We start from the raw sequence: 10498 nt of genomic DNA, 5'->3' as shown, positions 1-10498 counted from the left end.
AGAAAAGTATAGCATCACATGAATTTGCACAAGTGCATTTTCTCTTATCTTAATTTATTTTAAATATTTGTCGTAAAGAGTCAATGATCTTTGTAGCTTCATTGTTATGTACAGAGTTTTGAAAGCAATGATAGCATTTAGGTAGAGAAAAATTCGGATGTGTGAGTTGATATAAATGCAAAAATGCAGAAATTGTGGTTTCTACTTTATTATAGTCATTATAGGCCTATCAACATGATTTTTAAATATGCTTTTCTATCCCCTTATTCTCTCTCTCTCCCTCTCTCTCTCGCTCTCTCTCCCTCACACCGAACACAAACACGCACACGTTTTTCCCCGTCTCCCTCTTTACACACACGCACACGCCTGGACACATTCTCTCTCTTTCTCTTTTTATTTCAGCTGACATATTTGCCTAGTCCATCTAGTACAATTCACAAGGAACATAATCGGTAAAGAAACTCTTTCATTTGTATCATAAACATGATAAATACAACAGTTTATTGAATAAATTAGTATTTACAGTACAGTATATTATAAACCAACGGACCTGCCGCATATACCATCTTCTACCTTTTAATTCTATCATGAATATTTCAAAGTACATGTATTACATTGCAGAAGATGGTTCACACTAGGCATAGTTTCGTATAAAGACAGAGTGCAAAAAAATTTGCAAAATGATAGCAACTGTGGATTAGGGAGTGATAATTTTGAGTAACAATCTAAATTCTAAAATGTTTCGCTTAAAAGTATTTGCACGGCGTCGATGGATTAATCATTGTTCAACTTAAAACACAATGAATGGACTTGATCACAGTATAGTTTATGTTATATCCTGCATCAAAAATTTGTTGGCTTTTGATTGGTTGAGAGCTCGTCACATGACCAGAAATATTTGACCTATTTTTAGAAAGTACTATATGAGAGTACTATTTTGGTTTACTATTTTGGAGTTGAAAAAAAAATGTGAATTTTTTTTGGAATTGAATCAATTTTTTTTCTTCAAATCTTAATTAATGAAAACAAAATATTTTAAATCTTTTTAAATAAAAATTGACATTTTTTTGTTCTAATTTTTTTTCTTCCCAAAAATGTTTTTTGTTTTTTTGTTTTTTTGAATAAATTTTTGATGCAGGATATAAAACAAATATACCATGCCTTCTATTCGAGGTACTGGTTAAACTATGGGCCTCGGTGACTCCAAAAGTAAAATTTGCTTCGGGGCTGCGCCCCTCAGCAAATAGTACTATTGGAGTCACCTCTTGCGCATAGTTTTAACCAGAACCTCTCAAGGCAGTGTATATTTGTATAATATCAAGAAGTTTATAAACGATCGATTACAGGAAATTTGTTATACTCATCACGAAAGTCAGTCTGTATAAATAACCGTGAGAATTAATTTATGCCACGGATGACCTTTAACATAAAGCCGCCTGATCGTGTAAGAAATTTGAAATGTTTTATTTTCTGTCAAAAACTATACAAACAAAATTAAAAATGTTGTTGCATTTTTCGAATTATCATGACCCATTTTATTAAAGAAACCTGACAACATTTTGTGTAACATATTTTTCCTGCAACATTCAATTTCATGGCCACTTATAGGAAGGAATTTAAAGCTTGTACTTTGTTTAATATTTCAATTTCTTTCACTTCACATTCGGGAAAGCATTGTTTTGGATGAAATGAAAGTTGTGATGCCCAAACAATTACGTGAACGCACGTATTTTACTAATAGTAAAAAGAAGTCCATATTAGTTTCATGCCTATTCACGTTTTATGTTAGCACAATCATGGAGTTTTTCGACAGCGTGATTATTGGAGGCAACTAACTGAATTTTTCAGACGCACCCAACAGGTTACTGGAATATTGTAATATCATACATGTATATGACTAATTTTAATCGGTTGGCTACTCATTATGTTGCCTAGTTTCACAGAGTGCCTTACTAGTAGGCCTTTGTATTTTTTCTATAAATCACAATTATTCTGGTTGTCATTTAGAGAAGTGAAAATAAAGTGGAAATATAATTGAATGAATTGAAAGTGAAATTGTCTTTACAAAACGTGCTGTTTTAAAAGAGAGAGTGAGAGAGCTGGACAGCTAAAAAATAAGAGGAGGATGGGATGGAGAGATAGCATGAGAGAGGAGGAGAGAGAGAGGAGAGAGAGAGAGAGAGAGAGATAAATATATATATATAGAGAGAAAGAGAGATAGAAAGAAAAATAGAGAGAAAGAAAGGGGACGTTCCTTGATTAATCAAAGTGTCCCATTTTAGGCAAGTATGCAACCTTATTGTACTTTATCTGGTCGATGAACCCAATTGGGTCTCTACATCACGCGAAGCTGAGGTTGGAAGTCCGTGTATAACTTGTCTCTCCCTTCCTGGGGATGCGGCCCTTTTCATCGACTCTTGGATACACCACTGACATCGAGTTGGGGTGGGTGGGGGGGGGGGGGGACTAGGTTAAAGGGAGTGTAGCCTGACGAGACTATTGTGTCTTTCCCGTGGACTGACTCGGGGCCAATCGGGTATACGATTACGGACGACGCGACCGCAGCAATCAGGTGCATGCAACATACGCGAAACCGAAGCGTGAGGAGAACATGCGTGTAGAGATTAAGTCACTGACTACCGTTAATGAAGTCAATTCGTGCCATTCGTGTAGTTGTCCAAAAGGAGACGTAGATGGCGTTAACCAGTATTTGCCAAGCTACACTCCCTTTATATGATGTCTATCGTGCGATATGATGCTGTAAATCCTGAACGTGTTCCTGCAGAATCAGACCTAAATCGCATTTGGATCCAGTTCTGTAACGAAACGAAGGTACCCCCAGGTGTTTGAGATCCACAGAGCCTGGACAATTACAGGAGAAAAATAGAGAGTAAAGGAATATTAATACAACCAGTATCACTATAGTGGGGAGTTTCATGGCTGTAGCAAACGAGAACGAAAGCTGATAATACCGAGACTGTTGTATAGCTTGACTACTTGGAACTTATTCGAGGCTTCACGAAACCGACAGCCCACAAGACCGATATATCGGTCTCACAGTCTTACAACTCATCTTAAGGTTCAGGCGGGCCGTCGGTCTTTGGCTATGAACGAATATGCTATCACAACATTCAAATGATGATATTTTAAGACGAAAGATATTGTAAATTGGTTTCTCTATGTGCTACATCTTCATACTGAAATAGGACATTGCATTAACAAATTGGATTAGATGCAAGCTAGTCCGACATAACCAATTATTAACATAATTGAAATTGCACAGGAGTATTTTGTGAGCGTTTACAATCGCGTTATATCAACAAATCAACAGTGACGTAACCCCACCCTAGAACCTACCTCATAGGGACTTCGACTCCGCTTCCTGGGTTCACACTGACGTAGTCACCGGAGCACTGGGTCGAGGGCTCGACGTCGAGATGGTGAATGGTGAGCTCGACGCGACGTCCGACTGGAGCGACCATGGTATAGAAACAGACTGCGTTGGTGGAATAGTCGGCGGGATAATTCGGTGAGGCCATGGTGCCCGCGAGAGCTCCGAAATAACCACCGCACGAACCAACGAATTCTATTTGAAAAGCAAAATGGATTACGGTGTAAATAATTGATTCTACAGTATTCTGTTACAAAAACATTATTTTGTTTATTTCTGAACTAGAATTTGTAATCTGAAGGTTACAATACATCTGCCATTATTGTGTTCAGTTGGGTAGATTTTCCACGAAAACGAAACTTATATTTCCCAAGTAAGTAAAATAGACATCAAAAGCAATTATACAAGCATCAACAAAAACAATTTTCTACTTTCACCTGTTTTAATTTACTTTGTTGAAATATGTAACAATAGTAGGGCCTATCTATTCATATTTCGCGAAGTTTTCCCCTTGATACAAAGTGTGTAGAGGTGTCGTGGTCGAGTGGATACGCCACCGCACTGTCAATGACAAGGTCTGCGGTTCGAGCCCCACCGCGGCACTAATGTCCTTTGACAAAACATTGATCTACATTTGCCATACTCAACCCAGGTGATGTAAATAGGTACCTAGCAGGAATTAATTCCTTGAAATGCTAGAGCGCCGTAATGGCACCGTGCTAAAGCCAGGGTAATAATCGGAAGCGCCAGCTATGAGTGTCAAGTCTGACCTTGGACCTACTACGATATGAGTGCTTTACAAGAACCCGCTCTTATCATTATTGAAATGTTATCATTGGAGTTAAAATATCGAGAGGACATGTCAACGAACAGTGACGGTCGGCGTTACATTAAATCTAAATCAATATATATATATATATATTTGTTTGCTTTTTTGTTTTTTTATACATACCTCCACTCTCTTCTACGGTAGTTGTCGGCATTTGGGTTGTTGTCGTCGCCTGTGTCGTGGTCGTTGGCATTTGAGTTGTTGTCGTCGCCTGTATCGTGGTCGTTGGCAGTATGGTGGTAAGTTCATTACCGACCAGGGGCCCGTTGATGTAATATGTGGCCCGGAAACCACGACCGGTGACGAAGGGGTCAGAGTGGAAGGTCAAGATCATCTCGCTGTTCTGCGTATAGAACGCCGACGGAAGGTCACTGCCGCAAAAAGTTCTTCCTATCAGGTCGCGGTCACCCGATCGGACATTGAGGTAATCGTATTCGCAGTTTACGTGTTCCTCGAAGTCGAAATCATTGAAGACGAGCGTGATCGATGATCCCGGTCCTCCCTAAATAGATGAAATTTAGAAATATGTTGGTTTAATCATTTATAATCACAGACTTATCAGCATCTGGGAAAATTATATAGATTATCATGATTTCGGCGGGTTGAATTTAGTTTCTTTACTTTAAAACGAAATTAAATTTACTTTGATCTTTATGACTCGTTTTCATGTTTCTGATACGGCATGTTTGGTTGCCCCGCCCCTTCCCCCAGATTTCCAAACATGTTAAAGAATTGACAACTTTATATTTTCTTAGTTATTTTGTCTGTTGTCAAATATATTTAAAAACAAGAATTTATATGTTTACCCACACCCCCCCTCCTTTGAAATTTCTGAGGACTGTGCACCCTTATAGAAATATATTTGTCTCGCCTCTGCAAACTTCTTACACCAATCAATTTTGTTTATGTATTACCTGGATACGGTAGGTGCAGTCCAGCAAGTCGTCATAGTTATTCGGGTAGTTTACCGACTTGATCTCGGCGACGGCAGCCGTGAACGTGTGCACGCATTCTCCGGTGGGGCCTACGGGCTCCACAGGATCCCCGTTCTGCTGGCAGAAGGTCCCGCTATAGCCCGGTGGACACACGCAGTTGCAGTAGGGCCCCTGGTAGCCGTCGTTAAGGCATACGATCTCCGCCGTGCATTCCTCGTTGCACTTGTAGATGATGTTGGCGAGTTTGATGTCGAGGAAGCTGAGGTATTCGCGGTTGCCGAGGAGGCTCAGTTTGGAAGAATCCTTTGTGGTGATCGTTGGAAGGCCATTCTTGGAAAAGTACTGTATAGAGAAGATATAGGATTGTATAAATATTAATGAAAGTGTCATTTTATCATACAGGCCTAGTAAATAAACTGACTATAAACATCTACGAATGATAAGTTACTTGATTCCATATAGATCATAAACCTTCAATTTTGTGTATGTCTTATTTGATCACTAAACTCAACGGGTGTATACGCCTATATAAATCATAAACATAATCTATTTGTATTCTTCACAATAGTTTCTTTGGACGTGTTGAGAATTTAATTCATTATTCTTCATTACATAATCATTTACATACAAACATTTAAAGTAGGCAGAAATGGACAGATGTACTTGTCGGCTATTGAATATGCTTATGTTTGAAGCGGAATGAGACGTTTATTTTGTTGCATTTTCCGACAGAATAGTTAGTGTACCGACAATTAACAAATAAAGATATCTATGGGGGTAATATGTCACCCCTCCAAACAACCTTCTGAAGCTTTCATCAGAAGTCCAGATTAATTTGAGTAGTTCATATACCCCAGCAACACCGACGAGGCCGACACTAGACCAACATCAGACATGAAAGACTGAACGAACAATATTAATTTACCCTTCATGTTTAAAAAATGGTCGGTTTGGAATTTGTTGGCGGTGTGACTGAGGAGGAAGAAATTGAAATAAGAATAAATACATACATGGGTACCGTAGTGCATGAGCGAGCTGGGGTCGTAAGGGATCTCATGTGTGGTCACTTCATTGGTGGTATACTTGGCAAAGTTGACTTCGGTGCCGTCCTGTATGTTGTTCCAGTGGATGGTGACGTGGTCATCGCGATCGGGACGGGACTGCTCGTGATGGAACCCGATGGCGTGCCCGATCTCGTGCGCCACTGTACCGGGCTGTAATATGAAGAAAATGGTGATGACGATAAATCACTGATCACTGTATTATTGCATTACATCGGCTGCCAGCATGAATAATTTCGTATTGTCAGTGGCGGTAAGAGCCTTCGCGCGGCAAGCCGACGATTAGACAAAATAAAAGGTGCATACAACTGTAATCGTCTGCTGAAAGCCAGATGGCAGACGCACAAGAAGGACTTTATGATACTTTTGGGCAGGCTACTCAGTAGTTGAGATTAGTTCTCGTTTGATTTCATTTTCTTTCCATTTTGGGGGTGTGTGTTTTCTTAACCTCCATCTGTTTCGGGAGGCAAATTTCTTCTCTGCTCCATATTTCCTGTTCCATTGATATCGTGTTATTTAGAAGGAAAAGAAAATGATCACTCACTGCTTCACATCCAAAGCCGATGGATATGGGCTGAACGCCGGAGAACACCCGGCCGAGATACGACCAGCAGCCTCGTGAATCCTTCTGGAAGGACAGCCTTGAGTCGTGTCTGAGTTCGGTGTAGACCTGATCAGTGCTGTAAGACTGGAACTTGATACAGGTGTTGTCGGTCCACTGCTTCATACCAGCCATGATTACACCGATGTCACCAGCTGGACACGTATAAAATATAAATAATTAATTTACAGATATCAAAATGTAAACTCTTAATATGCAGCTGGGTGTATTAATAAGAATGTATTTTATAAGAAACCAAAGTCTTTGTCATAGGCGTATCACTCAGGGGGGGGGGGGGGGCTAGGGGCAAGGGAGACCGCGAACCCTCTTGAAATAAGAACCAAGCAAAGCTAGCATGGTTTAATGGTTTAAAGGTTGCTCCCAAATTTAAATATAGGCTCCTCGAAAGGGCTATTATAATTTTCAAAAGAATAGAGGCAAAAACGGTCCTGTAAAGTGTACACTTTCCTTGGTGCTGGGACAAAGAGGTTTGTAACTTAGATCCATCTCCAGATTGCCTGTAAGAGGACTAAAATTGAGTTTCTTGGAAAACTTCCATCTTCGGACAATCCTTGAGCCGCCCATAGTTGCTATGTCGGGCATTATCCAGCAATACGTACACAAAAGAGGTTGTGATTAATTACTGCAAAATGTATGTATATAAAAAATAGTCAACTTACCAGACTCGCTGGAGATCTCATACGGCACAGTCTTTAGCGGCCATCTTCTCTGCTCAAAGGCCACTGCTTTCCTCTTCTTTCTCCTCCTACCCGCATCACCACCATTGCCTTGGACGTTATCACCGAGCATAGCCCAGAGACTGGCCCATTGTTCATCCGTCATCATGATGTCAGACTGGAAAGCACCCTCACTCTCAGCCTCCATGGCGGAAGCAGGTACGTACACGTAGCCGTTCTAATCATAACGATATACAAAATGAATCTAATTAATGTCATGAGCACATTTAGAAGAGGGGAAATAAAATTTATTCACTTTTAAACGCAACGACCGAGAATCTAAATTGGAGACGACTTCTTTGAATTAAAGGTGATAAAAATTAGAAATAAAATAGCTATAGTAGGGGTCAGACGCGTACACAGGGGGGGGGAGGGGGGTTGGGGGTTAACCACCCCCCCCTTTGGTATTTGTATGTGTATAAACCCCCCAAACCATTACAAAAAACAAAAAAAAAAAAAATCCCCATGGGTAACCTAAAAAAGTTGACCTTACCCCCCCCCAACGGAGCAAAATGTCAAATTTTCAAATTTCGAGACAAAAAAAAAGTGTCCTCTTACCCCCCCCCCCCCCCCCCCCCCCCCCCGCTTAATCAGCGGCTGGCTGAGTCGTTGCGAAATTTTCGGCCTGATTTATAAATGTTAACCCCCCCCCCCCTCCCCTTGAAAAAAATCCTGCGTACGCGCCTGGTAGGGGTGGACATGACAATTTTTTTCATAAAAATAAATATATCCAAAAACTAACTAACACGGCGGTGTATTATTCTTTTTCTTTTGATATAATTGTTCATGATATCACATGGACTGATATCCTTTACGATGTGGTTGGATATAATCACCAACCGGAATTCCCACAATTTACAAAGGTGTGAATATATTTCATTGTTGCATCGTTTCTTTTATTTAGTCTGCCATTTATGAATTGTCTTTTTTTGTTTTCATTGCCTCGCAGGACAAGGACGAACCAAACAACTCTGCGTGGGAAATCCACCCACATTGTCAATATGTCCCAGCCTACTCTGAAATGTGTTTTTTTTTCTATTATTTTACTTTTTAAATTGTAACGAGTCATCTTGTAGACAACAACGCGGTTTAAAATTCCAGCTTCAAAAAAATCAATTGCTCACATGTCCGTGTTATAATAAGGAGCACGATTGACAACCTCTTTCACACAAATATGAATCGGAAGTTTCGTTTAGATCAAGAGAGAGAAAAGAAGAAAATTGGAATCTTATATAGTTATGTGACCAACCTTGAGAGTTTTTGAATAAATAGCACCAATCTAAGACAAGAGAGTCACGGATAACTGTTTGGTCTTTGTTATGTCCATTCTAGTATAAAAGGTCAACGTTTATAAGTCCACAAATACGAAATGGTTTTCACACCAAGTTGTGATTCCATAATATACTATTACCCCGGTCATTGGATTCAGTGCTTGCCCGCACACAATGTATTGGTATATACGTTGCATCATCTGAAGAAAGGAAATTGTGTAACAACCAATTTTGTATCAAACAAAAAAAGTGCAACTACCTTCTAAGTATAAGTTTTGTAAGGTTTTGAGTCTCGAAATTTGTCAGTATATCTCACGCCTAAAATAATGACCGCCAAACTTGTTGCGTCTGTATTCATTTCAAATAAAGTGAAAACATATTGACAGGCCAAATGGGACCAGGTGAAAATGTCGATGGATGAAAAAATAATTGTACGATGTAGATCTATACCTCGACGATAACGAATAAGTTTGTTTGGTATCGTAGATAAAGACGATAAACTACAAATGATTAATTGACACAGATTACTTTTTGAATAGGATAAAAAATTGACCGATATCAATACTACAATAATAGAAAGTTTTCAATGCTAATATCATGAGAACCACCAAGTGACTTTCTGGTATCAGAAACCTTTAAACATCCAATGGATTATCCACTATTTTCTTCTTTAAAAGCTAAACAATAAGAATAAAAAGAAGGGGGTTATAGGCACAATAGTAAATGGGGGAATGGTTTTGGGATAATGAAAGGGGACACAAATATAATTTAAAAAGAACATTAACAACATAAAAACAAACAACAAATATACATATTGAAGAGATCTTGTAAAACTTACGTCATCATCTGCTCCTCGTCGCTCTCGTCGGACATCTTTGGCCTTTGCGGGTGCGCCTTGAATCTCTAAGAGAAGAGTCATCACGATGATGAAAAGGACGACGATCGTCTTCATCTTCGCTGCCATATCTCGAGAAAATCTTAATAATACAAAGATTTATACGAATGACGATGTCGGGGAAGCTGATTCAAGACAGTAGGTTGTCTGTTACTGAAGGTCGAGATTGATGTTGTCCCGTGTGGCGTCGCTATAGATCTTGAAGATTTGCAGGAAGGTAGTTCCTATCTTGTCTAGGTCTCGTCGAGTTCTGATGACTCTCTGCTCCAGACTCCTCCCATTTATATAATCCCGCGGAGCCGGCCGGCGTCCAGACCGAAACCAGGGAAACAATTTGCTCTGTTTTGGGGAAAAACACTGATACTTTTCTTTTGTAATCTTAAATTAAACGATGATGCATCGCTACGTCTGCGAATAAACCAGTGAACCAAGACCAACTATCATTCTGGTACTCTACCCTGCTCATGCATATTCATGAGGAAGAGGCGAGCTCGCTTCGCATCATCAGATGAGAAGAAAGGATTAAATCCAACCCCTGATTTAAATAACAATATGCTAATTACATCGTCATAGACAGAGCGAAATAGGCTCCTTGAAAAGAGTGACGTTTTCTTTAGAATCGTCATGATGCCCATAATGTATTCGATCTTTGAAGACAGCACTGTACTATAGAGGCTTTTTTTATTTCGGCTAGGTCTTTCACGGGTGTGGATATGCCTGAATTAAGTGGGCGGTAAATAATAGTATATTATCTAGGGATTTCTCGATTTCTTTTCAT

General features: G+C 39.6%; 1 protein-coding gene across 3 annotated transcripts; it reads right to left on the bottom strand.

The window, feature by feature from the left end:
- Window positions 1–1734: 1734 nt before the first annotated feature.
- LOC105438784 (blastula protease 10) lies at window positions 1735–10065 on the bottom strand. 3 transcript variants are annotated; one of them, XM_030975493.1, is made up of 9 exons: window positions 9664–10065; window positions 7498–7732; window positions 6761–6972; window positions 6166–6369; window positions 5135–5497; window positions 4420–4722; window positions 4344–4386; window positions 3358–3586; window positions 1735–2862 (listed from the first exon to the last, which is right to left on the bottom strand). In XM_030975493.1, exons 1-9 carry the CDS (start codon window positions 9787–9789, stop codon window positions 2730–2732), a joined length of 1848 nt encoding a protein of 615 aa, XP_030831353.1. In that variant the 5' UTR covers window positions 9790–10065; the 3' UTR covers window positions 1735–2729. The 3 variants fall into 3 exon arrangements, with proteins under 3 accessions (XP_030831353.1, XP_030831354.1, XP_011665326.2); XM_030975494.1 differs by having other exon boundaries at window positions 4344–4392; window positions 4432–4722; window positions 9664–10064; XM_011667024.2 differs by having other exon boundaries at window positions 4344–4722; window positions 9664–10063.
- Window positions 10066–10498: the final 433 nt, after the last annotated feature.

This window comes from Strongylocentrotus purpuratus, unplaced genomic scaffold (assembly GCF_000002235.5).
Source record: "Strongylocentrotus purpuratus isolate Spur 01 unplaced genomic scaffold, Spur_5.0 spur5_scaffold_8, whole genome shotgun sequence".
In the NCBI taxonomy this organism is placed as follows: Eukaryota; Metazoa; Echinodermata; class Echinoidea; order Camarodonta; family Strongylocentrotidae; genus Strongylocentrotus; species Strongylocentrotus purpuratus.
Note: the sequence above shows the minus strand (reverse complement) of the source record. Positions and strands in the feature narration are given on the sequence as shown.

Coding starts and splice junctions, on each gene's coding strand:
- LOC105438784 (XM_011667024.2), bottom strand. CDS start 9,789: ATGGCAGCGAAGATGAAGACGATCGTCGTCCTTTTCATCATCGTGATG. Junction 5,498..6,165: donor TCATGCACTACGGTACCCAT/GTATGTATTTAT, acceptor TTCTCTATACAG/TACTTTTCCAAGAATGGCCT. Junction 3,587..4,343: donor TACCGTAGAAGAGAGTGGAG/GTATGTATAAAA, acceptor CTTTTCAAATAG/AATTCGTTGGTTCGTGCGGT.